Below are 27,998 nucleotides of genomic sequence, written 5' to 3'. Positions count from 1 at the left end.
TATCTGGCGTGAAAAGTACCTCCATCTCATCCCATTTCTTGTGTGTTGTAAGACTTTCATGTACTTATACTTACACCACAATCCGCTGGATCATGTGGATCGGATCTGGGTTTTTGTGTTTTTTTTTTTCGTGCTTCCGCGAGCTGAAGACCCAACGAACGCTTGTAACGAATGTCAAGGTTTAAATTTAATACAACTTTGAAGATAAATTTAACGAGAATTTGCAACTTAGACATAGACTTTTGTACAGAACAAACGCCACAGCCAGTTCGATTATGTTTGTTTAATTTTACCAAACCGTCTTTCAAGGACATTGAGTTTCGAATCAAGCTAGCAGTGACACATAAACGATAACCGTATAACACAGCTTGATCAAAAACGCAAAAACGGGAAAAATTCAAACTGTATTTTCGAAAGAACTGACGCGGTCTATTTCAATCAAACCAGCGCAGCTGAAAATAAGATACAATCGAGAATGCCAATACAGAGAGAAAACCTCGCGGTATCTCCTTGATGAGATATTTTTATAGCTGAACTTCCCAAATTTTGGCAATCTCATATATTTTGCCTCAATTTTGATAGACGCGCCATTCAGTTGCATCAGCTTGTCTCGCAGATATATTTAAAACCATCAGAACTTTAGGAAATCAATAAACCAAACTTAAGGAAACTAGCTAGGCTTCAACCAGGCTTGAAAAGTGCGTGATCCAAAGGTTTGCCTCCTTTTTTGCAGCAGTTTATGACAGTTATTCGAGGCTCCTGCATTGGGGCGGAGGCGGGATCGGTGGGGTATAAATCCCATTTCCCAGGCCAAATTTTGCCCGAATCCCATTTCCCAGCCTATTGTTTTCCTGATTTTCCAAATCCCAGTCCCAGTTCTATTGTTTCTTTGTTTGTGATTCCCAGTCCCAGTGACCCAAACCCAGTTCTCGTTTTACCCCTTCAGGCCCCTCTTTATTCTGCCTAATTTGAGCGTATGAAACGGGTCACGCTGTTGTGTGACATGTAGACCGGTCTCTTGTTCAGCGGTAGCGCTAGCACTTCCTCTTTCCTTCCTCTTTCGTTTTCGATGAGACAAGAGTGTCGACTGAAGAAAAGCTCCTTCGATCGTAACATTGCTATATCGAATAAAACTGTGAAGAGACCAATATAGCAAGGATGATGGCTGCTGTTGAAGAGAATTGGCAGACGAAACGATCAACTGTCGTCGAGAGAACGACCTTCATATTCAACAACGAGTTATTGAGCGATGTGAAATTTGTTGTTCCAGTGTCGACTGGCGAAAGTGAAAGTAAGAAGGTGATTCCAGCTCACAAGTTTGTGCTTGCAATCAGCAGTCCTGTGTTCTTTGCCATGTTCTATGGTCAAATGGCGGAGACTACAAACTCTATTGAACTGCCTGACTGTGACTACGAGAGTCTGTTGGAGTTGTTTCGTTTCTTTTACAGCGACCAAGTGAATTTGAGCGGAAATAATGTGATGCAAGTGCTGTACTTGGCGAACAAATATATGGTGCCTTCACTCGCTGGGAGATGTTCCGAATATCTGCGAAGCAATTTGAAAGCATCAAACGTGTTCTGCATTCTGCCGCACGCTCAGAAATTCGAAGATAAAGATTTGGAAGATCAATGCTGGGAAGTGATTGAGAAGCAGACAGAAGAAGCTGTGACGTCAGATGAATTTGTCACACTTAAGCGATCCCTTGTCGAGTCTGTTGTGAAGAGAGAAGGATTGAATGTAAAGGAAGTGGAACTGTTTAAAGCTGTTGATCGCTGGGCGACAAAAGAAAGTGAAAGGCAAAGGATAACTCCTAGTGGTGGTGCGAAAAGACGAATCCTTGGAGAGGAGATCGTGAAAGCGATAAGGTTTCCATTGATGTCGGAGAAGGAGTTTGTCTCTCCTGTATTTGATTCTTACATTCTTACTTTGGAAGAGGTCGGCGATATGATGAAACATTACAATGGTGTTTTAACATCTCCTCTGCCATTCTTACAAGCCCCAAGATTTGGATCAGCTAGATATCGATGCCATAGATTTAAGTATCTTTTTCCGCCAAGTGACCGTTGGAACTACTCCGGTAATAATGACTGCATTAATTTCACTGTCGACAAGCCCATCAAGTTACTTGGAGTTCAGCATTTTGGTTCTCAAGGTCGTGAGTACAATGTTTCCACAGAAATTAAAGATGCCACATGTGGCTCTTCTCTGGTGAAACAATCAGGATCCTACGCCTCAGTAAAGGACCAGATTTATTTTTATTACGGCTTTAATGTACAGTTTATTCGTCCAGTATGTTTGGAGAAAAACAAGGAGTATAAATTAATTTCGCTTATCACGGGCCCTAGGTCATGGTATGGAACAGAAGGACAAAAAACTGTGGAGTCACAAGGAGTACGATTTACCTTCCGTACTTCAGAGGGCACAGCTAACGGAACTGGTGAAACAACAGGCCAGTTTCCTGCTCTTTTCTTTATCGGCTAGTGTTTCTCCTTACGTTTCCGGTAAATTTCCCGTTCGAAAATCCGAAGTTTCAGTTGGCAAAAGTCCCACTCAATATGTCAATCAATCCGCGCGCGCGAAACCTAACTTCCGGTGAAGTTAATTTCCGGTTCGCTCCACAAAACTGAAACTCTTTTATAGAAAATGGGGAAAAGAAAATAATCCTGAACAGCTAAAGCTTTCCTTCATAGTTCTTAGAAAGTGGCCCGGCCTGTCAGTTAAACCTTGATATAGAGTTTTCTGTTCACGAGTAGAACTTCGTTCCCGGGGACCATGACACGTGGTTGGGCCCCTGAAGTGCTATAAATTTATAGTTACACTTGTAAAAGGTATATGAATGTTAACGCTGAAAGTGTAGCAACTGAATACGAGAAAAAGATGACTGGGATACTAGGAACTGGTGTAGTTTAAGAAAACATTTTGACAACCGGTGATAATTGTATTTCAGTCCTACATGCAGGTTTAATGTAGAAAACAATAAAGATAGTCAAGCCATTCAAAATAGGTTTTCAATTGCAAGCAAGCTAAAGATGACTGGGATACTAGGAACTTGTGTAGTTTAAGAAAACTTATTGATAGCCATAATTGTATTTCAGTCCTAGGTTTAATTAATTAAGGCATTCAAGGCATTAAAAATGGTTTTCAACGTAAGAAAGCCTAGTTGGAGTTTATACGATGTACGAAACAAATTATTATTATATTTCATGATCAATGACGAATTGAAAAATTGCAAAACAAATTGCAAATTCGACAAATTGCGAAACAAATTGCATATTTCAATGGTGGGGTGGGAGGAAAGGACAGTGAAAGTGTAAGTAATCTTGTCAAGTAGGTTTATAGAATTAATAAACTAAAATAATATTCACTTGTATGTTGGATTAGAACTGTTATTGATGTATGAGAAAGTCTGTATTCCAGTTTAGCACATGTCTCTCAGATGAGATGGTTGACCGCCTGTACATCATCTTTCCCAGTATTTCGCGCAGGAAAACCAAACTCTGCTGAAATAAAGTGGCCATGTTCCTGTGGTCATAAGCAAACTTTGATTCAATTCAGACCAAATGTCCTTCCCAGTTTCCAGACTTCTTATCCGTATTTCAACTTTCCTTGTGTGTAAACTTCGTTCTGGCCTGACAAAATAAAAAACTTAGAGGTAGCAAGAGATTAAGAGGGGCGTGTTATCACGGTAACTTGCGATCTGGCCTGCGCATAGACGTCGCCCTTTAATTGGCTTTACCTTCCCTTCCCTTCCTTTCCCTTCCCTTCCCTTCCCTCACCTCGCCTTACCTTAAGGCGGTGTCATTACACAGGACAACTTGCAACAACAATTTTTTTGCGCAACATTTTACTCGGCAACACGTTGCGAGTTTTTGAATCCAAGTCAAAAACTCGCAACGCAAGGTGACGAATATTTAGAAAGCTGGCTCGTGTAACAGGGTCGCCGTCGATTTTTTGCGCAATACCTCCCCAGAATTCTGTTTAACATGACCTGGACGCCCGCGTTGTTCGGATACGCGAAATGTTGCGAGTCGACGTTGCGCTAGTAATTGTCTCGTGTATCATGCATGTTGCCAAGTACATTTTGTACGATGTTGCGCGAAAAGTTGACTCGTTTAACATACCACGAAAAGTTGACGCGGTGTTGAGTGAAAAATAATTGTTACAAGTTGTCCCGTGCAACACCGCCTTTACAAGTTCATTTATCTTACCATTGTGACATCGATTCAGTACAGTTTTCCCTTTGTTTTGTAAATCTTTTTCAGGAAGCAGTCCATGCTAGTAACTCAGCAGGTTTATCAGATTGCCCTCCTAAACAAGTCAAGCACGGTAAGATACAGTTATACAATGACTAACTTAACCACGAGCACCTGTTCCTGAAGCTGCTAAAACTAGATGTATAGCGATTCTTGATTAAGTGGTGTAAAACCAAAGCTGAATTAATCACTCTGGCCAATCACAAAGGACACAGGCTTCCCAGTGAACCAATCAAACATGAAGCGCGGGAAAACATTAACCTGTAGGAGCGAGTCGTGATTGGTTTGGGTTTCATTTCTTATTGGTAAAGAAAGTAGTGCGAGTTTTTTTGAACCAATCACCAAGTGTAGTAATGCAAAACAAAAGCAAATGCGAAAAACTTTAGACACTCAAGTGAAAATCGCTCTAACACAACAGTAACTACTGTAACAGTGAAGCCGACGTCGCATACAACAAAAGCTTTTCTTTGGCTACAAAACTATATTGCGTAAAATAGAACTATTTTCCCTGGCATTCAAACACCTTGGATGTTCGACTTACTGTCGCTGCAACAAACTGACTGCTGTTATTCCAGGTCTGGCAGACCAGCATTTAAGATTGTAGTAAGGAGTCGATTTACATATTTTGAGTGTTGTACTTTTCAAGTCTGTTTATTCTTTGTTTGTTTGTTCACTTATATTTATATTTTTATTTTCAGGCACGTATGGAAACAGACAAGTTCTGAGTGTTGAAACAAATGGACCATTTACACACGTGTTTGACTTTTAAGTTACGCCATTTCTGAAGCTATCCGGTTTCTTTCCATAAACAACATAACGTTACTATTTCATCTTTTCCTCGAGTTGTTTTCTTCCACAGTGATGACTAACAAAAATAAAGCGGATTCCTATGTTAAAGTCTAATGTACATGAGCTGTAACAACGTAGCGCCCATTCTTACGACTCGCTTCAGACTTTGATGTAAGATGCCAGTTGCTGTAAAAGCAAACTAAGTAATCGCCATTCAGAAAGAGAAAAAAAACTACAAGCTGCAGACAACAACAAACTCATACCCAGGGCTTATAACTCGAAATCTATGGTAATTTTATGTCGGACATAAAAACAATTTTGATAATTTTTCGCAACCTCACTAATATTTTGTCTTGTCTAAATCAAAGGATTCCTGTATGAGTTTGTAAAATCTAACCGTCTCGTGTCAATCTCGTGTTCTTATTTCGTTAGAAGAATAAGTACCAGTAATGTACTGATGCAAGATCCAGTCTTCAAGAGTTGTCCGCGCCCGCTGTTTTCGCCAAAGAATTTGCTTAGCAACATGTTGACGTCACGGTATCCTCACTGTTTTCTGATTGGATGATAAGAATTGGAAATTATTCACGCATACTTAAAAGATGTTTTGTCAAAATGGTGTTGAGGCCTCAAATGTAATAAATGTCCCTAAATGTAATAAAGGTCCTAAGTGTAATAACTTTTGGTCCTAAATGTAATAAAGGTCCTAAGTGTAATAACTTTTGGCCCTAAATGTAATAAAGTTCCTAAGTGTAATAACTTTTGGTCCTAAATGTAATAAAGGTCTGTAGTGTATTAAAGGTTCCAGCTTAACATGAAATCATGCTCGGTGCTTTTCTATGTATTCTATTCAGTTTGAAACCTGTTTTATGTTTACTAGACTAGACGACTTTCATAAAATTTGAAAGTTATGACGCATTTTTTAGTAAAAGTCGGTAACAGGATTTTTCTTAAGTAATTTGACCTGCTGAAAATGAAAATGCTTGTTACCAAAAATTCTTTTGCGATCTTCAGTCTGAAAATGACGTCACAAAAAGGGCACCTAAAATGACGTCATTGCACCGTTAACCCTAACCGTAACTTGCAGAATATTAAAGCAATCACAATGAAACTTAGAGGATATATTGTTTGTCCGAAAATCTATCTTTTGTTATACGTCACGTGGGATGATTACGTCACATCACCTGACAATTACATCATAATGTCAAAACAGGCGCCATCTTGGATCCGCCATCTTGAATTTCAATTTTTTTTCCAAAACGTCAGAAAATCGCCCAAAATTCACTGCAAAGTACTCAAAATAAATAAAACGGTGCAAAACAAAAAACCTAAAAAGATTTTGTGTTTTATTAATTTCATTAACAGAACACAAAAATCACAAATTTTGGAAACCATTCCTGTCAAAATGCCATTGCCATTGTAATGTCAACTTCCCCAAACAACAACCCATCCTACCAAATTATTCCCAGATAAATTTTAGATAAACTCGCAAAGTTGGCAGCGTTCGGTTAAATCTTGAAAAAGTTATAAGCGTTCAAAGTTAGCGCGGTTACTTCCCCCTCCCACCTTCCCCTACCGATCTGGATAGGGTTAACTTTGTGGATAAAAATAGGTTCTAAGCCGTATGCACTGTATTTGCATCTTTTTATACCAAATAAATTGCCTCCAACCTAGTTCCTTCCTTTTTTTAGAATAGGCCACAGAAAGCATTCCAGGCAACCTGTGGCGTCATGTAATGACGCCACAGATAGCTTGCCATTTCACTACACAGCGACAGGATAATTGAAATTCTGAATGAAAATTATAATAAATACTGTCGACTTTATAGGCTGTTCAACTGTGGCTAAAATTTAAAGAAACAACTGAGATCTATACCTTTACCGTTATGGAATCTTCGTTGGGTCTATAAAAAGGAACGGTTTCATTTAAAAAATACGAACACATTCCTTGGACGTTTCGCTATTAGGAAATAGTCATTTGCATCTTTGCCTTATACTTATTCATATTGGCGGTGTTTTTGCTTCAAATGTATCTAAGAAGAAATAAAAGTACTGAACAACCAGCTTTATAGGCAATGAAAATTAAGTTATCGAAAGTTGGAGTTTTATTCTTGTGCATCGTGTCCCAGAATTTCATCTTTGACGATTCATCTTGCTTTTGTCAAGACACAGTTTCCAACCTTTTGCACCACAAATTCTCTCTCCTGTTTTTGCTTTTTTGACCAAGCTCTTTGGTATTTAACAGCGACAGATCGTTCGTGGCAATGCTATAAAGTCAGGTTTGATTTTCTGGTGGCGAAAATAATACTTTTTTTAGGAATGGCGAGCAATAAAGGTTCATCCTGCTTGCCCCAATCTTTCCAACCAGGAGTAGACTTGTTGCGGGAAAACTTCTTGGCTCAATCCAAACATTGTGTGTGTAATTTCAGCAATCTGTGACAGGGGATTATAGAACAGTACCGCTCTACTCAATGCTGATTACTTCTTGGATATGTCCACGATCCCTCTTGCTCTTTTCCCTATCTCATTTAGCCATTCAAGACTGTGATCATTCCATTCCATTTGATCATTCCATTCCATTTGAAAAGGAAGTTTCCCTTCATATGGCAACATCGGGCGGAAACTTGCAAGTACAGATGCCATATCCCCTCTCTATGAGCCCGTGTGAGAATTAAGAGGATAGAGTCCATTTCCATGTAGTTCCAACAAAACGTGAAATTGACCTTTTCTTCGGATCTTTGTGTTACAAATTCGTCGTCAAGGGCATATTTTTCTTTTCCAAAATTTGCAATTTTTGTGTTCTATTAATGGAATTAAGTTAACATTAATGCAATTATTTTCACCTTTTTATTTTTTTGCAACGTTTTATTTATTTTGAGTACTTTTTTTAGTAATTTTGGGCGATTTTCTGACGTTCGTTGGAAAATTATGAAAATCCAAGATGGCGGATCCAAGATGGCGCCTGTTTTGAAATTATGATGCAATTGTCACGTGATGTGACGTAACTATTACACATGACGTATTACAAAAAACAGATTTTTGGACATACGATGTATCCTCTAAATTTCATTGTGATTGCTTTAATATTCAGGAAGTTACGGATAGGGTTAACGGTGTAATGACGTCATATTAGGTGTCTTTATTTGTGACGTCATTTTGAGACTGAAGATCGCAAAAAAATTTTTGGTAACAAGCCTTTTCGTTTTTAGCAGGTAAAATTACTTAAGAAAACCACTGTTACCAACTTTTACTAAAAAATGCCCCTTGATTTATCTGAGAATGACTTTACGCAAATACCGACTAGTCTATACTTGCTTCATTTTCACATTGTCAAGCGCCCTTGAACGTATAAAAAAGGGGGCTATACAAATGATGATGATTATTATTATTATTATTATTATTATTATTATTATTATTATTATTATTATTATTATTATTATTATTATTATTATTTTCTTTCCAGTACTGTAAGATGCTATTTCGATTTTGTCATGAAGCAAGCAACTAAATCACGTGACAACGTTCATCCACGCGATCGGGACACTAGAGTAAAATTTTTTACCTGACTTTTTAGGAAGTTTTCGATTGTTTGAACCGTCCTGCTTTATAACCACTTTCGTTAACTCGAATTTTAAAAAGACTATTGAAGCAACAAATATGATACTTTTACTTTTCGTGCAAACGTACTAGACTTTTGTTTTCTTTTAAACCGCTCTGACACTTCCAAGTTCAATTTAATTAAACTACAGTTTTACTGGCGGCACAGGTCTACAAGAATTCTACAGCATTAACAAGCACACGACGTCAAGCTTAAGAAACCAAATTTTTCTAAACACGTCCCTGTTATGTTAACTTTCTGTAAACTGGATTTTGATTTGAGGTTAAGACAGTAAACGTGATAGTCTTCAGCTTCTTTGCAAACAAGTTTCATTTAATTTTTTTGCGGTTTTAAGTTAGTGCCACAGAGTCTACAGGAATCCCTCCGCAGGAAGAAACATGCAACGTTTGTAAGTGTCTCAGTATATAAAGTAGACTCATCTGCGCATGCATTTAGCACAAAGTGTTTTGTTCCACAAGGAGAGAATATTGCTTTCTGAAACATATTTATACCTGCCTTGTACCCTGACGCCTCTCTCTTGTTTGGGGAAATGGCATGGGCGCTTTCTTTCTCCTTCGCGTGGTCCCTCGCGCTTCGCGCTCGTCACCAGTCACTCGTGTTTCGCGCTCGCGAATAATTAATAATTATTGGTATTTTAAATAAATAAATAAATTAATTAATTGACTATTGAAACTTTACACCTTTAGCCTTAGGGCGTAAGGGGCTAAGTGTTTTAGCGGGCTACAAGCCCAAATAGTCCAGCCATATGGTGAAAAAATTGTGCACTTCGGGGTAAAAGCACCAAATTTGGCATGGTGATAGTATTTAAGTTGCTGAACAATATTAGCTATGGACCCCAGCCAGGGGGGTGATTTTGTACTTAGGGGGGTGGGGTGGTTACATTTTTCAAAGAAATGACTGTAATTCAAGAAAAAAGGTGTACAGTTGAGCCGAATTTGTTATATGTAGTAGTACTTACTTACTATCCAGGTTGCTGAACAATATTAGGTATTTAACCCAGCAAGGGGGGTATTTTTAGTACTAAGGGGGGTGGGGTGGTCACAATTTTCAAAGAAAGTACTCTAATTCAAGAAAAAGGTGTACAGTTATGCTGAATTTATAAGATGTGATAGAACTTGCTTACTGTTCAAGTTCCTGAACAATATTGGGTGTTGTCCCCAGCAAGGGGGGGAGATTTTTTGTACTTATTGGGATGGGGGTGGTTACAATTTTCGAGGAAAGTACTGTAATTCAAGAAAAAAGGTGTACAGTTGAGCCGAATTTGTTAGATGTGATAGAACTTGCTTATAGTCCAGGCATTTTGTAATCAGACCTACTACTAATTGCAACAGAAGCTTTCTCAACGTAAACTAGTTAGGAATGGCCTATACAATAACATACTAAAAGTCTCTAAAGATTCAAGCTTGGGAACACCTCCAAATACGATCAACGTCTAACTCGCTTTCTGCTGCAACATGAAAACGAGGCTATAAACAGGAAGTTGCTGTTTACGGCTGTTTTATTGGTATAAATCATGCCTTTTCTTTAAAATTAAGAACATACTCTTAATACAATGTTTCCCTGGCCTTAATCTTAAAATAAAGACCCATAAAAGAGCAATTTTTAAAATGCTAAGTTATTCGAAAGTTTACATGAGGGTGTGAATGGGGGGGTCCACATGTCGGTAGTCGGTTAAAAATTCCTTACTTTGTCGGTTGTCGGTTAAAATTTTCGACCTTTGTCGGTTGTCGGTAAATCTAAGTTAATCATTAAAAGTGCAAGTTAATTATTAATTTTTGTTATTTAATTTACGCAGTTTTAAGACTTTAAACACTAGACTTTATGAAAATTTGTAATAATTCATTATTTGGTTGCACTTAAACCTCGTTAACTCAGGTTTTCTAAGCAGCGTGTTCGTCTAGTACCGATAAAATCAGTTTGCATAAGCAAATGCTCGTCAGATATTACTTACACATCGAGCGCAACTGAAATTTGGACCGCTCTCAGAAAAGAATAAATGTAAAGGCAGTGTTATTCATTTACCAATAAAACAGAAAGATGCTTATAAACTCTTTTACTCGCTTCTTCCATTTGTAAGGGATTTTTCTTTTCAATTTTGCTTTCCTGGAAAATGGACGGTGTATACAAACATTCCGTTCAACAAAACAGCAAATAAAAAACCGACGTAGAACCAAAGGTTAACCACGTAACCTGCGATCAGGCGTTATTTTTCTCGCGGCGGAGGGGTCAACGGAAAAATGAACGCCTGATTTTCTCCTTCCCTCCGCCGCGAAAAAAAGAAAGCCTGATCGCAGGTTATTAACCACGTTAATGTTTGAGCTTAATACTTAACTATAGAACTACATGTGAAACATTTAACTTCGCTGCACACTAAAACTAAAACGGCTAATAGAACGTTCCACACACCGTTGAGCTCACTGCTACTTTCATCCGATATTAAATTTGGAAGCTCAAACCGCCACTGCCCATCTGTTACAATTGCAAATTTTCGCATTTTTCCCGTAAGCGTTTTCGCCAGGCGAAATAACTTCAGCGAAAACCTGCCAATGCCAAATTAATGCGCCTGCTCCTTTAGCCCTAAAAAACTCCGTTAGATGTTTTTTTTAGCTTGGAAACACCTTTATGAGATTTTTTTTTTCCACCGGAACCCGGCTACGATGGCGTTCGATGGCAACCTCCTCGCCTTACAATCACTTTAAAGTGCCTATGAAATGAAAATCAAGTTAAACTCATATGAAAGGCCTTTCAAAATGAAGAAAGATGGTGTTTTCCTTTTTCTGATATCTTTTCTCGTTCCAGAGATATTAACGATTTTGTATTATGCAAATTAGATAACTGATGACGTCATAAGTTTGACAGAAATTGGTGTAAAAACACAAAATTAGTAATATCTCTGTAAATACTTAAGCAAAATAATTGAAACTTGGCACCAGTATTGTACTCCAAGAAATACACCACATGATGCATATGTTGATGTTGCTATGGCAACAATCTCGGTTCCAGATCTCTTTCATGTGGATATAGCAATCCCGGGTTTTGATCCATTCCAAACCTTATCCCCAATCTTTAGGGTCATTTGGGTGCCTAGCGCAATGAGCACATTACGTATGTTTGGAATGACACCATTTACTTCTCACTGTAAAGCCATAAATCATGATATTTTATTCAAAGAAGAAATAGACTGGGACCAAAAGTGTTGCCATAGCAACATAATTATATGTACCGTGTGGTGTATTTCTTAGGGTACAATACTGGTGCCAAGTTTCAATTACTTTGCTTTAGTATTTACAGAGATATTACTGATTTTGTGTTTTTACACCAATTTCTGTCAAACTTATGACGTCATCAGTTATCTAATTTGCATAATACAAAATCGTTAATATCTCTGGAACGAGAGAAGATATCAGAAAAATGAAAACACCATCTTTCTTCATTTTGAAAGGCCTTTCATATGAGTTCAACTTGATTTTCATTTCATAGGCACTTAAACAATCATGGCCTGTCACCACATGAATAACCAACGCGCAATGAAAATACAACAGCGGGACGCCTTGTGGACTCGATAACCAGCCACTGTTCTACAAATGAACCTCCGCTGCTGCTCGAAAAAGTGACAGGAAACTTTATAATTGACTAAATTTTGAATTGGTGTGGTTACTTCTGAACTAGACATTTCCTAAGCTAGACATAAATTCAAAATGCTGTTCTTTCTGAATACAAACGTCCGTATAACATCGGACCATGTCGGTTGTCGGTTAGAATTTATTTGTCGCTAATCGGTAATTTTTTCCTCGTTTTGTCGGTAGTCGGTAATATTTTTCGCCCTTTGTCGCTAGTCGATTAACCCCATTCAGACCCTCTTACATTGGTCAAGACACGTTTATCACTTATCTTCAAGCATGCTATTCAAGGAAGTCTTCCGAATCTTCACTTTCGTATTCCAGAGCGTTGGTAAAGTTAGTGCACGCGGACCCTTTGCACTGGTCGCATGCTGGAGAGCACTGCATACCATTCTTACGGCAGATGCACCTGTAAAAGCGAGTCTGGCGCAGGCTGCAGGTCCGTCGCAACAGGAAACAATTGACAGCCAGTTGCTCATCCACTTCATAAACTTGAGTTCCTCTTTGTGCGGAAGTTTACACTGCAGGTCTGGTGGTAAACCGCGTCAACAGCAGGCAAATCATGACATTTAGAAGCCTAGCTCTTATCGTGTCAGACCACTCGTCCCCTCTCTCTGAACAAATTTTTAATATCGTGCCTTTCGTTTCAATTGTTGTAACCCTGAACGCTTCCACCAGTCTTTTTCTCTGTTTCCCGAACTCAACTTTGGTATCACAAAAGAAACAGTCAGTTTTGAATGAAATATTGTTCTACTTGGCGAGTTAGAGAGCGACGATTACTCTAGTTGTTTCAGAAGTAAGAATTTTCTTGGCTCGCTTGATGTTACTTGGCAGACAATATTCTCGCCGGCAGTTCTGATGAACCTGCTGCACAGGAACCGTAGTAATAGAATCATTTCGCTCTGTGCTCGCCCGATTAATTCCCGCGCTTCTCTTTTCTCTTAGCGTTACGACCTCGCCCGCGCCGTCAATTTTTTTTTTTGTTTTACAAATAACACACTTTTCTGTGTCATACATAGTTGAGTATCTTGTTTTCTGAAATTACAGGCAGATGGGAACGCGTAAAAGACAACAAGGCAACGATAGATGTATCAACAACGCTTTTTGCTCAAAACAAATCTCAATTCTAATAACAGCTTTGTGGAAACGTCTAGGTTGATTGCGTAAATGTGACTTAAATTGGCTTTCGTGAGTTTTTGATAACGTTTTTGATAAAGTCTTCAGTGAAAATGAATTTTAGGCAAAATGTTTTGTGCTCAACACGAATTTATTGTTCGGATAAATTTTCATTTTAGAAAAGTTTTAATTCAGATCTAGAGATTTCTAAGTTATGAGAAAAAGATAACGCACGAAGCGCGAAGCGATAAATACAATATCAGTTTTCGTGCACTGAGTTGAAACTCAATTTGGGATTCACTACACAGGCCACAATGATTTTTTTTGAACTGCATAACCTTAGCACATGACATCCATGTTTATTTTAGCTTAAAAACTTCTTTTTTTATGTTTTAACTTTGCTAGCGGAAAACAAATTCCTTCGCTAAATACCTCAAACAGATAAGCAACAGCGCAGACGCTTTCTACAAGCTTTGTGTCGATTTGTGTATTTTTATAGAATTAATCATCTTCTTAAAGCAATTATCTGATCTAATCTACATGTAATTGGAGTTAACTATCAGGAAAACACACAAACATATTTCTTTCCCTGCTAGCCCATGCCAAACGTAGCATTAAACTCGAGCAACACAGCAGATAGTACAGTAGCCTCGTTTCCATGCTGCATTATACAGGGACGATACAGGGTTCTAAAAAAACCCGTTTTTAGTCACCTTCCCCTGCTCAGATTTTCAGAGACTTTTGATATGTTATAGAGGACATGTTTCTGGATCAAAAGCCGTTAAAAAACCTTCTGTTGCAATTAGTATCAGGTTGACCTATTTTATGCGATAAAATGCCTGGACTATTACTGTTCAAGTTGCTGAACAATATTACGTATTGTCCCCATCAAGGGGGGAGGTTTTTGTACTTAGGGGGGGGGGTAGTTGCAATATTGAAACAAATTGCTGTAATTTACCGAAAAGGCGAAGAGTTGAGCTGAATTTGCCATACTAACAGTGCACGATGTCCTGAGATATGTCATCTGGCAGGGGAGGGGTGGGGGAGTACATATCATGTTTTTTTTTACTTTGTAAAGTAAGCAAACTTAATCCTCTCCCTCGCATTCCCCACAGCATGTACGAAGCGCAGTCCAAGACATGCCAGTCTTGAACAATGTTCTGCAACCTAACTCAGGTTTGCACCCTCATATCACCAGCACCCTGGCATACTGTTGATGCTTCAGGTGATGTGGTCCACTGAGGCTTACATGCATCTGACTCAGATTGTGCCCATCCCCATGCCAAATTTGGTGCTTTTACCCCGAAGTGCACAATTCCAGTATTTTTTTGCACCATATGGCTGGACTAAAACAACCATCACAATACTTCATTCTGCACTATTGAGGATTTTGAGTAAACTACTTCTGTTGTTACCTATAAGCGTCTGTTTCCGTTGGCCCATGTCCAATAAGACATGCAAAATAAAATAGAAAAGCACCGTGCATGATTTCATGTTTAGCCGAACCTTATTATTACACTGAAGACCTTTATTTTATTTAGGGCCGAAAGTTGTTACACTTAGCGCCTTTATTTCGATTTATTACATTTAGGACAAAAAATTATTACACTTAGGACCTTTATTACATTTAGGACCAAAAGTTATTACACTTAAGACCTTTATTACATTTAGGACCAAAATTTATTACACTTAGGACCTTTATTACATTTAGGACCAAACGTTATTACACTTAGGACCTTTATTACATTTAGGGACATTTATTACATTTGAGGCTTCAACAATGGCCCGATTTATACTAGAGACGGATGATCCGTCTGGATGAACTTGCATTTTAATTAGGCGAGCATTTTTTAGTTCGTCCGATAATTCGTCTGTGTATAAATACGGGAAAACAGACGGATTATCTGTCCAGACCAACTATCTTCATCTTCAGAAAAAATACTGTTTAGTGTTTGGAGGGTTTTTCATGAAAAAATTTAGCATTGTAAATTCTTATCCGATATTCAAAAATCGGATATAATAACTTATGAACTCAGAGAAAATGTTCGGACTTCTCACCGGAAATCTTCGGTAGTCTTCGGAAATCTTCGGCAGTATTTGGGAATAAAATAATATTGGCTTTTTTGAAGCCGTTTTTTTTTTCTTTTCTGGATAAAATTTACTGTTACAGTGACTTTTTTACTGTTAGTGTTAAAATGCCTAAAATTTAACTGTTTCATGTTACAGAGCCAAGAAAAAATAAGTGTTTAGTGCTATCTAGGTACCCCCATTCAGACCCTCTAACAACCGTGAAGATTTTTTTACTGGCACATCATTTAGTTTGTTGTCTTTTGCTGTTGGTCACAAAAATAGGGCATTTCCCAATGAAACGGGTCACGCCGTTGTGTGACATGTTGGCCGGTCACTTGTTGAGCGGTTGCGCTAGTACTTCCTCTTTCGTTTTCGATGAGACAAGAGTGTCGACTGAAAAGATCCTTCGATCGAAACATTTCTGTATCGAATAAAACTGCGAAGAGACCAAAATAGCAAGGATTATGGCTATTGTGGAAGAGAACTGGCAGACGAAACGATCAACTGTCGTCGAGAGAATGACCTTCATATTCAACAACGAGATATTGAGCGATGTGAAATTTGTTGTTCCAGTGTCTACTGGCGAAAGTGAAAGTAAGAAGGTGATCCCAGCTCACAAGTTTGTGCTTGCAATCAGTAGTCCTGTGTTCTTTGCCATGTTCTATGGTCAAATGGCGGAGACTACAGACTCTATTGAACTGCCTGACTGTGACTACGAGAGTCTGTTGGAGTTGTTTCGTTTCTTGTACAGCGACCAAGTGAGTTTAAGCGGAAGTAATGTGATGCAAGTGCTGTACTTGGCGAACAAATATATGATGCCTTCACTCGCTGGGAAATGTACCGAATATCTGCGAAGCAATTTGAAAGCATCAAACGTGTTCTGCATTCTGCCGCACGCTCAGAAATTTGAAGATAAAGATTTGGAAGATCGATGCTGGGAAGTGATTGAGAAGCAGACAGAAGAAGCTGTGACGTCAGATGAATTTGTCACACTTGAGCGATCCCTTGTCGAGTCTGTTGTGAAGAGAGAACGGTTGAACGTAAAGGAAGTGGAACTGTTTAAAGCCGTAGAACGCTGGGCCATAAAAGAAAGTGAAAGGCAAGGGACCGCTCATGATGAAGAAGCAAAGAGACGAATTCTGGGAGAGGAGATCGTAAAAGCGATAAGGTTTCCATTGATGTCACAGAAGGAGTTTGTCTCTTCTGTATTTGATTCTTACATTCTTACCTTTAATGAGATCGGCTTTATGATGAAACACTTCAACGGTGTTTTAACATTTCCTTTGCCATTCTTACAAGCCTCAAGATCTGGATTACCTACACATCGATGCCACAGATTTAATAAGATTGTTTCTCCGCCAAAAGACTCTCAGGGTTGGAACTACTCCGGTTATAATGACTGCATTAATTTTACAGTCGCCAAGCCCATCAAGTTATTTGGAGTTCAACATTTTGGCTCTGAAGGTGGGCAGTACAAGGTTTCCACGGAAGTTCAAGATGCCGCAGATGGCTCTTCTCTGGTGAAGCAGTCAGGATCCTATGCCTCAGTAAAGGACGAGACTGATTCTTATTACGGCTTTGATGTACGGTTTGGTCGTCCAGTCTATCTGGAGAAAAATAAGGAGTATAAGTTAATGTCACTTATCACGGGCCCCAAGTCATGGTATGGAGAAGGAGGACAAAAAACGGTGGAGTCACAAGGAGTGCGATTTACCTTCCGTACTTCGGGCGGCACAGCTAACGGAACCACTGAAACTAGAGGCCAGTTTCCTGCTCTTTTCTTTATCGGCTAGAGCTTTCCATTGTAGGGCCGGTCTTTATAGGTGTTAGAGAGTGGCCCGATCTGGCAGTTGTACATATAGAGTTTTCTGTTCACGACGGTTCTTGGAGTACTGCTTGTAAGAACGTAACTTCAATCGGGGGGACCTTTCTACCAATCCTGGAATGAGGTTGGGTCCCTAAAATCCTATAAACCTTTCACGCTTCCATTACTTGTAATTACACTGTAAATGTAGCAAATACAAGCTTACGATGACTGGGATAGAACTAGTATAATTTAAGAAAACAATGTTTAGAAAACCATAACTGTATTTCAGTCCGAAGTTAGAGTAGAATACAATAAAGGCAGTTAAGGCCATCCCAATAAAATGTTTCGTTTCCCATCGCCCCGTCTCTTGTGATGGTGGGTCGGTCGGTCGGGTAAAAAAAAAATAAAAAAGAATGAACACTTGAAAAGGCCGGGCTGCTAAGTAAGAAAGCCTGATTACAAAGTCAACTCGAAAACGTGGTCTTTTCGTTCGTTATTCCTTAAGAGTCTTTAAATAACGTAGTATCGATGTTTATTAAAGACAAAGAGATCATAAACAAGATCGTGTGCTTGTAAATTGAAGTACTTGCTTCTTTGACTAGTGAATATGGATTTTTTTTTTTTTTTTTTTTACTTTTCGAAAAAAATGGGTCGGTCGGGCGATGGGAAACGAAACATTTTATTGGGCGTAAGGCGTTCAAAAAAGGGTTTCAACAAGCAATGCCCAACTATCTAAGCTATGAATCCGTAAGCAAGCAGCCAACAGCAAGCCCTACTTAGTATTGTAATCAGAAGTACAATATATAGATTTAGGCACGCCTAAAAGCGGAGCTCCCCATTTATTTAATTTTCACTGGAGCTTACAATGTTTTCATTCTAGTGAATAAGCGGCCAAAGTACTAATGTTTATGGTGGTTTATAGGTGCAAGACAAATTTAAATAGCTCACGGTTAAACTGAATGTCAGCAGTACGACAAAAAATAATAATCTTAAAGCGGGGCAAAATCATTACTCATGGCACGAAAAATTACTTTAGAGTACAGTAAATTATCTGCTTTCTAGCAATAGAAAATAGTTTCGCGATCCTGTTATAGTTTCGCAGCAGTTTAGTAGACTCCACAATATCTATTACATTGATACAGGATATATTCAACGTGCATTACAGAGTCTGTCGGATTAGCTCAATCGGTAAGGTGCCAGTCTGCGGCTCGGGAGGTCGTGAGTTCAAATCCCAGAGGGTCAAGTTTACCCCGTAGCGTCCCCCGTAGTAATGAAATGGTTTGTTTATTATATCAACCCGATTTAGCTTTCGAATGCTCCTTCATGTACGATGCTGGCTTTACAGATAGACACGAAAGTCATCGATCGATTATGGCTCTCAATGTCCACTTTTCTGGCAGTCGATTACTTTCTACACGTAATTTTCAGCCACATTTTGTTTCATTGCTTCTTGTTTTTCTTTTCAAACCTCTTTAAATTTTAAAGGCCGCCTTTATACGGCCTTCTTGCTTCACTCTTCACCGTCACCGTATGGCCGCCATGTTGCGCGACTCCGTACGTACGTATGTACGCCGTACGCGCCCGCGAACCATGCCGCTATCCATGTTTACCATGAAAACTCATTTCGATAGTGTTCCTTCTTTCATGGTTGTGGTGCTACGCTTAGGAGCTCCGCTATAATCCAGAAGTCTACATCTCTGGTAATGGATGTTGTGCTATCAGATTCGCGTGTAGGCTATTTTTAGAACAAGCCTCGCGCAAGAGGCTCGCGAGAAAATGACGTAGACGGCTTTTGCCGTGAACTAGTAACCAATAGCGTAAAAGTATTTTTTACAGCGCGCCTTTGATTGGTTGAACAGATTTTTGAAGTTGAGCAAGAAGAGCCGAACTGCTGAAAACAAGCGCACGGCATCACGAAATTTCTTACTGTTCAACTTGTTGTTTATCAAAACGTGCATTTAGTGAGGGTTTTAACCTACCGGATTCGAATCACTGGTCTCCTCTTCTGTCGATGATGACAGCATTGAAGTCGCTAAAAAAAATCGGAGCATCCAGTAGAATGTGTTGTGTTTTGTAGTCAGATCAGAGTGGAGATGGCAGCGAGCGAAAAAGAAACTGACTGCCTCGACTCAAAATGTAAAAACACTTTAAATGAATGGAAGTCAAGAGAAAAAGACAGCTATTACATATTGAAGATGTCTTTTTACATCTTGGCACAGGTTTATTGCTATTGTGGAAAATTTCCGGCTGTCCCTGTCCAGAGCGGTCAAAATCGAGCACGACGACTATATACAAGGTACACCAGTTTAATTGGTTCATGTGACAACAACTTTCTGCTTCATGATCAAGCCCTTTTTCGAAGTGTAAGGACAGGACGGCTAGACAAGAAAAAGAAAGACTTTAGTGACTATTTCTGTGGTTCTAAAGGGTGTCTTTGTAGACCATTTGCGTGCAGAGCGGTGAAAGCATTATTTCTAGACCTGAACTCAAAGTTCGAGAACCGCATTTTAATAGAAATGCAAGCCTAATGCTCTGCTTCTCGGATTCGGAAATTGGAGCTTTTTTTCGAGAAGTTAATCTGAGAACTTTAAGGTAATGTACTTGTTTATATATAAATGAAAATACGAGTTAAATTCACTGAACAATCATGATTTCATTCATGCTTTTCGAATATACTTCAAAGTGTGCAGCTAGTTTATTTCTTGTCTTGCTGCCGGCGCCGCAAATAGATAAATTATAAATTTTCTATGTGTTGTTCAGTAATTAAATACGACGAAACTTAATAAGGACATACTTTCCATGTGAACGTTTAAGGTACTTATGTTCATAACTCTCTCGTTAAAATACGAAAGTTCCTCATGTTTGTTTTGTGAGCTCGTCTATGGAAACCGGCGACGGGTTGCCTTTTCACTTGCCTACAAACTTTAAATTTCAACAGACGGTTGAAAACACTATTTAAGACTTCTGCGACTGTCAAAACGTTACAAGTTAAAAAGAATGGCAAATGAAAATAATGTGTTTTCAATTGTTGTATCGCTCACTTTCCAAAAATATTCCCAAACAATTTTCAGTTAGCAATTTATCGAAATTCAGAAAACGAGTTAACCCCAAACGATCTTCGAGTCGTGGTTGTTTTTGTAGCTCAGGAGCAAGACACTATAATTTTGTTGATGTAAAGGCGTTCAGCAAAGCGAAACATACTTTCTTTAACCAAAAATAAATATTTTGTTCTACCAAAGGATGCGTTTTCTATGGTTTTTAGTTCGCCCTTCGAGTACGCATAAATTGCCTGTGTAATTGATGTAATATGAGACAAATTGCATATAGGTGTTACTAACCTTGTCAAGTAGGTTTATAAAATTAATAAGCTAAAATAATATTCACTTGTATGCTGGATTAGAACTCTTACTCATTGATCAATAAGAAAGTCTGTATTCCGGTTTAGCTCGCGTCTCTCTGCTGAGATAGTAGGCGCCCGTGCATCTTCTTTCCGAGTATTTCGCGCAGGAAAACCAGACTCTGCTGAAATAAAGTGGTCAAGTTCCTGTAGACTGAAGCAAACTTTAATTTAAGTCAGACCAAATGTCCTTCCCAGTTTCCAAACTTTTTGTCAGTAGTATTTCAACTTTCCTTGAGCCTAAACTTCTTTCCTGGAATAAAATTTAAAAAAGACGCAGAGATAGCAAGAGATTAAGAGGGGCCTGTGATCACAGTAACTTGCGATCTAGCCTGCGCTCAGACGTCTCCTATTCCCTCGCCTTCTCTTCCCTTCTCTTCCCTTCCCTTCCCTCGCCTTGTCTCACCTCAACTTTCCTTAATTACCAGTTCAGTTACCTTACCTTTGTGGCATAGATTCAGTACAGTTTTCCTCTGTAAAACTTTTTTAGGAAGCAGTCCATGCTAACTCGGCAGGTTTATCAGATTCCCCTCCTAAACATGTCAAACACGGTGAGTTACTCTCAGTTATGCAATGACTAACAACCACGAGTACCTGCTGTTTTTTCCCCTTTAAAGGCTTAAAAACTGCTAAAACCAAATGTATAGCGATTTTTGATTGATTGTTGTAAAACCAAAACTCTGGCCAATCACACAGGACACAGGCATTCCAGTGAACCAATCATAAACGTTACGCGGGTTTCATTTCTTATTGGTTGAGAAAGTGGTGCGAGGTTTTTTTTAACCACTCACCAAGTGTAGTAATGGAAAACCAAAGCAAATGCGAATTACTTTCGACACTCTAGTGAAAATCGCTTTCAGACAAAAGTAGCTACTGCAGCGGTGCATATGTGCAGCCGATGTCACATACAACAATAGCTTTTCCTTGGCTACAGATCCATACGCGTGAAACAGAACAATTCTCCCTGGCATTCAAACACCTTGTATGTTCGACTTACGTTGGCTGCATTAAACTGACCGCTGTTATTCCAGGTCTGGCAGACCAGCATTTTAGATTGAAGTAAGGAGTCGATGCACTTAAATTGAGTGTTATACCCTTCTTCACTCTATTTTTTTTTGTTCACTTATTTATATGTTTATTTTCAGGCACGTATGGAAACAGACAAGTGCTAAGTGTTGAAACAAATGGACCATTCACACACGTGTTTGACTTTTAACTTAAATAAACGCCATTTCTGAAGCTATCCGGTATCTTTCTATAAAAAAACATAACATTACTATTTCATCTTTTCCTCGAGTTGTTTTCTTCCACAGTGATGTAATATACAAAAATAAAGCAGATTCCTAAGTTAAAGTCTAATGTAGATGAACTGTAACAACTTAGCACCCATTCTTACGACTCACTTCAGACTTTGATGTAAGATGCCAGTTGTTGTAAAAGCAAACTAAATAATCGCCATTCAGAAAGAGAAAAACACTACAAGCTGCAGACAACAACAAACTCATACCCAGGGCTTATAACTCGAAATCTATGGTAATTATATGTCGGACATAAAAACAATTTTGATCATTTTTCGCAAACTCACTAATATTTTGTCTTGTCTAAATCAAAGGATTCCTGTATAAGTTTGTAAAATCTAACCGTCTCGTGTCAATCTCGTGTTCTTATTTCGTTAGAAGAATAAGTACCAGTAATGTACTGATGCAAGATCCAGTCTTCAAGAGTTGTCCGCGCCCGCGGTTTTCGCCAAAGAATTTGCTTAGCAACATGTTGACGTCACGGTACCCTCACTGTTTTCTGATTGGATGATAAGAATTGGAAATTATTCACGCATACTTTTAAAAAAGATGTTTTGTCAAAATGGTACTTGTTGGGGTTGAGTGCAAAAAGTAAGCGTTAAGAGACAAGAACTATCTGACAAGAGGGTCTAAATGGGGTTTAGTGTTAAGTATTATTTGCCCATAATTTTTAGTGTTTGCTGTTCCATTGGCCAATTTAATTTTTGAGTACTTACTGATTTCAGAGAAAATACTGTTAAGTGTTTGGAGGGTTTTTTTTTTTCATTTCAAATTTAGCATTGTAAATTCTTATCTGATATTCAAAAATCGGATAAAATCACTTATGAATTCAGAGAAAATTTTCGGACTTCTCACCGGAAATCTTCGGCAGTATTTGGGAATATTCTTCATATACTAAATAAAATAATATTGGCTTTTTTGAAGCCGTTTTTTTTTTTCTGGATAAAATTTACTGTTACAGTGACTTTTTTACTGTTAGTGTTAAAATGCCAAAAAAATTAAACTGTTTCATGTTACAGAGCCAAGAAAAAAATAAGTGTTTAGTGCTATCTAGGTACCCCCATTCAGACCCTCTCACAACCGTGAAGATTTTTTTTACTGGCACATAATTTGTTGTATTTTGCTGTTGGTCACAAAAATAGGGCATTTCCCAATGAAACGGGTCACGCCCACACAGCGGTCAAACGCAAAAGTTGATGTCACATCCGGTCTTCGCCGCCTCGAACTTTCGACTTGAAAGTGGGCAAACTTTTGTAAGAAATTGTTAAAGAAATAGTACGTTGAAAGAACAGTTCAAGCTGGGACACTCAGTGAAGATGAATTGTCAAATTTGCAATCCATAAGCGGCGTATAAACCTTAACTTTCCAGGGACGGCGTTTAAAGCGAAAGTTTTCGGAAAATTTTAGACTTTGTATCATTCTCGTTCCCAGAGCCCGCGTTCCCCTGGAGTTTCCCGACCGCTGGTCCAGGGGAACGCGGGCTCTGGGAACGAGAATGACTTTGTATGGAAAATTTTGGCGGGAATTACACAGGAACTGCGCACGCGCGCTGCGTTTGACCGCTGTGAAGGTCACGCCGTTGTGTGATTCACAGCGGTCAAACGCAAAAATTGACGTCACATCCGTCTTTGCCGCCTCGAACTTTTGACTCGAAAGTGGGCAAACTTTTGCAAGAAATTGTTAAAGAAATAGTACGGTGAAAGAATAGTTCAAGCTGGGACACTTTGTGGAGATGAATTATCAAATTTCCAATCCATAAGCGGCGTATAAACCTTAACTTTCCAGGGACGGCGTTAACTTTTGGCATTAAAGCGAAAGTTTTCGAAAAATTGGGTGGAAGGGGTATAATGAATAATGAATAACGGGCTAAAACAGAATTAAATGAATAAGGAATATTTGAGGTTTCAATGCTTGGAATAATGAATAAGTCATTTCCAGTAAAGGAATAATGAATAGTGGTTAGGTCGTCGTGCGCAAACATTATCTTCTTATCTGATCCTGATATCTGAATTGTGAATTATCCGTAGGAATGGTTCATGAGTCCATATCTATCTGTAATCAGTCACATTACTGAGGGTGATCTGCATTCAATCAAATACCAATTTTTTTTCCTGTGGATTTTCGCCTGATTGGTTCGTCCTTTGTTCTGTTTGATTGTTCATCTGTCAACAATGTAAATTCGTCTACACTTGGGATGTTTGACCATTGATATAAAAAGTGATCTTCAACCCCGATACTTTTAGGACCGTTCATTGTTTATGGGGTGGTGGGGGGCAGGCCAAAAAAATATGGCTTCAAGGGGATGTGTGAGGGGGGACACTCAAAATAATTACCTATAAATGTTGTACGTTAGTATCTAAAATAGTGCAAAACTTCTACCAGAATGCCTAAAATAGCGCTTCCGGGGTTAGAAAAATGAAAATTTTCCCGGAAAGTATACCCCCGGACCCCCCCCAGTCGACACAGTAACAATCAATTGTCTGATATTCGAAATTTATCTTGATACGTTTTACTTGCTATTTTTTTCGGGGGGGGGGGGGAGGGGTCGTATAAAAAGTTTAGGATTTTGAAGGGGGTCAGGGTAAAAATATCTGATGACGAGGGAGGGCCATTATATTTTTCACGCACTGTTGATCAAATCCCACCCCCCCCCCCCACCCCATAAGAAATGAACGGTCACTTAATTTAGGCAATAGGGAATAATGAATAACAAGAAAAATTTAAAAACGAATAATGAATTTGTCGAGAAAAATGTGCAGGAATAATGAATAAGTCAGTTTCAATAATTCCTTTTCCACCCCCGATAAGACTTTGTATGGAAAATTTTGGCGGCAATTAAACAGGAACTGCGCACGCGCGCTACGTTTGACCGCTGTGCAGTTGTGTGACATGTTGGCCGGTAACTTGTTCAGCGGTTGCGCTAGCACTTCCTCTTTCGTTTTGGATGAGACAAGAGTGTCGACTGAAGAAAAGCCCCTTCGATCGAAACATTGCTGTATCGAATAAAACTGCGAAAAGACCAAGATAGCAAGGATGATGGCTGTTGCTGAAGAGAATTGGCAGACGAAACGATCAACTGTTGTCGAGAGAACCACGTTTATTTTCAACAACGAGTTATTGAGCGATGTGAAATTTGTTGTTCCAGTGTCGACTGGCGAAAGTGGAAGTAAGAAGGTGATCCCAGCTCACAAGTTTGTGCTTGCGATCAGCAGTCCTGTGTTCTTTGCCATGTTCTATGGTCAAATGGCGGAGACTACAGACTCTATTGAACTGCCTGACTGTGACTACGAGAGTCTGTTGGAGTTGTTTCGTTTCTTGTACAGCGACGAAGTGAATTTAACCGGAAGTAATGTGATGCAAGTGCTGTACTTGGCGAACAAATATATGGTGCCTTCACTCGCTGGGAGATGTACCGAATATCTGCGAAGCAATTTGAAAGCATCAAACGTATTCTGCATTCTGCCGCACGCTCAGAAATTTGAAAATAAAGATTTGGAAGATCGATGCTGGGAAGTGATTGAGAAGCAGTCAGAAGAAGCTGTGACGTCAGATGAATTTGTTACACTTGAGCGATCCCTTGTCGAGTCTGTTGTGAAGAGAGAAGGGTTGAACGTGAAAGAAGTGGAACTGTTTATAGCTGTTGATCGCTGGGCCACAAAAGAAAGTGAAAGGCAAGGAATAACTCCTGATGGAGATGCGAAAAGGCGACTTTTGGGAGAGGAGATCGTTAAAGCGATAAGGTTCCCACTGATGTCGGAGAAGGAATTTGTCTCGGTTGTATTTGATTCTCGCATTCTTACTTTGGAAGAGGTTGGTGATATGATGAAACACTACAACCATGTTTTAACATCTCCTTTGCCATTCTCAGAAGCCTCAAGATTTGGATTACCTGTACATGGATGCCACAGATTTAATAAGAACGTTTTTCCGCCAAATAGCTGTTGGAACTACTCGGGTATTAATAATGACTGCATTAATTTCACTGTCGACAAGCCCATCAAGTTATTTGGAATTCAGCATTTTGGTTCTCAGGGTGGCGAGTACAAGGTTTCCACTGAAGTTAAGGATGCCACAGATGGCTCCTCTTTGGCGAAACAAACAGGATCCTACGCCTCAGAAAAAGACGAGACTTATTCTTATTACGGCTTTAATGTACAGTTCAATCGTCCAGTCTGTCTGGAGAAAAATAAGGAGTATAAGTTATTGTCGCTTATCACGGGCCCCAAGTCATGGTATGGAGAAGGAGGACAAACAACTGTGGAGTCAAAAGGAGTACGATTCACTTTCCGTACTTCACGCGGCGAAGCTAACGGAACCACTGACATAAGAGGCCAGTTTCCTTCTTTTGTTATCGGCTAGAGCCTTCCTTCGTAGGTCTCAGTAGAAAGTTGCCTGGCCTGTACGTATAAAGTTTAATGTTCACGAGTTCTTGAAGTACAGTTTGTACTACTTGTATAAAAAAAACTTCGCTCGCAGGGACCTTCCTACTCAATGATGACACGAGGTCGGGCCCCAAAAATCCTAAAAAAAATTTAGATACACTCCTATTGCTTGTGAAAGGTATATGTGTATTACACTGAAAGTGTAGCAAATATGAGATAAAGACGACAGTAGAATAGAAACTGGTATAGTTTAAGAAAACATTAAAATAACCCTAATTGTATGTCAGCCCGAGGTTTAATGTAGAAAACAATAAAAGCAATTAAGGCATTGGAAATAGGTTTTCAACAAGCAAGGCTATACAAACTAAGCTATGAATATGCGAGCAAGCCCTACTTAGTTTTGTAATTTAAATAATATGAAACAAATTACATACAAGTGTAAGTAATCTTGTGAAGTAGGTTTATAAAAATTAATAAACTAAAATAATATTCACGGGTATGCTGGATTAGAACTTTTATTGATCGATTTGAAAGTCTGTATTCCAGTTAAGCTCGTCTCTCTGCTAAGATATTCGATCGCCCGTGTATCTTCTTTCCCAGTACTTTGCGCAGGAAAACCAGACTCTGCTGAAATAAGGTGGTCATGTTCCTGTGGACTGAAGCATACTTTGATTCAAGTCAGACCAAATGTCCTTCCCAGTGTGCAAACTTTTCATCTGCATTTTAACTTTTCTTGAGTCCAAACTTCCTGAAACAAAATTAAAAACGTGCAGTTAGCAAGAAATTAAGAGGGGGACATTGACTACAGTAGCTTGCGATCGAAATGTTAAAATAGTGCTTGCAATCTTCTTGCCTGCGCGTGTAGACGTCTTCTATTTTCTTCTTGCCTTACTTTGCTTCACGTAATTTCACTTCACTTTACTTCGCTTAACTTGACTTGAAATAAATTTACTTTACTTTTTTTAAGTAAGAGTAAAGTTTTGCACGTTTTAGACCCTTCACGCGCGTTGTTGTCCCTTCTCGCAAGTCCAAGGCCTTGTGCACTTCGTGGGTGCGTTGTAGACCATGCGCGCGTGTTGTTGATCTTCCGTGTACGTACAATAGACCCTTTGCGTGCGGCCGTGGGCACGTCGTTGGTCCTTCGCACACTTTGTAGATCCCTCGCACCCCGTAGACTTTTTGGGCACGTTTTACACCCTTCGCGCACGTTTTAGAACCTTCGTGCACACGCACAAATTGTAATTCCCCAAACTCTTGCGCATGTTCAGTTGTAGCCCGTTCGCGCACGTTACGGATGTTGTGAACGCTTTGCGTAAATTGTTTGCGTTGCACAGACGCTTGTTGACGCGTTTTCACGCCTCGCACGTGTCTTCTAATATAGTAAGAGGTTTATGGTATTTTTTAATCGTTTCCAGTTAAACATATTAAGTTTAAAGGGGCTAGGTCACAGTATTTCAGGTCATTCTATTTATTTTCTTTAATTTAGATCTTTATACTTTAAAGTCATTTATTGGTAACATCACGGCCACATAACAAACAAGGATGATTTTCGAGCATGTAAATGACACTTTCACACAAATTGTGATAAACCGTTAAAAAAAATCGGGCTGACGTTTTTCAAGTGTAAACAAACACAATCCATTTTAATCTT

The 27,998-nt window shown here is 39.1% G+C and overlaps 4 protein-coding genes across 12 annotated transcripts in view; all 4 read left to right on the top strand.

Moving 5' to 3' along the window:
- LOC144633852 (D-aminoacyl-tRNA deacylase 2-like) overlaps positions 1-27,998 on the top strand; it is a 35,767-nt gene that overhangs the window by 6,350 nt on the left and 1,419 nt on the right. For 2 of the 9 annotated variants that reach the window (XM_078492744.1, XM_078492748.1), the window contains exon 7: positions 21,158-21,218. The exons of 1 other annotated variant lie outside the window; for it this stretch is intronic. In XM_078492744.1, the coding sequence (XP_078348870.1) occupies positions 21,158-21,218 (61 nt within the window). Of the gene's footprint in view, positions 1-4,262; positions 4,327-4,951; positions 5,508-21,157; positions 21,219-21,812; positions 22,142-27,998 lie in introns of those variants that run through there. 6 more of the 9 variants (XM_078492741.1, XM_078492745.1, XM_078492746.1 and 3 more) reach the window with 5 other exon arrangements.
- On the top strand, positions 1,010-3,370 carry LOC144633832 (BTB/POZ domain-containing protein 6-like). The gene has a single exon (XM_078492716.1). The coding sequence runs from the start codon at positions 1,159-1,161 to the stop codon at positions 2,479-2,481; it is 1,323 nt and encodes a 440-aa protein (XP_078348842.1). The 5' UTR covers positions 1,010-1,158; the 3' UTR covers positions 2,482-3,370.
- LOC144633831 (BTB/POZ domain-containing protein 6-B-like) lies at positions 15,328-26,411 on the top strand. Its single transcript, XM_078492715.1, has 2 exons — positions 15,328-15,849; positions 24,922-26,411. Exon 2 carries the CDS (start codon positions 24,999-25,001, stop codon positions 26,322-26,324), a length of 1,326 nt encoding a protein of 441 aa, XP_078348841.1. The 5' UTR covers positions 15,328-15,849; positions 24,922-24,998; the 3' UTR covers positions 26,325-26,411.
- On the top strand, positions 15,777-17,642 carry LOC144633829 (BTB/POZ domain-containing protein 6-like). Its single transcript, XM_078492714.1, has one exon. The coding sequence runs from the start codon at positions 15,928-15,930 to the stop codon at positions 17,254-17,256; it is 1,329 nt and encodes a 442-aa protein (XP_078348840.1). The 5' UTR covers positions 15,777-15,927; the 3' UTR covers positions 17,257-17,642.

This window comes from Oculina patagonica, chromosome 12 (assembly GCF_052425735.1).
Source record: "Oculina patagonica isolate OP01 chromosome 12, crgOcupat, whole genome shotgun sequence".
Classification (NCBI taxonomy): Eukaryota; Metazoa; Cnidaria; class Anthozoa; order Scleractinia; family Oculinidae; genus Oculina; species Oculina patagonica.
This window is presented reverse-complemented; position numbering and strand designations above follow the sequence as displayed.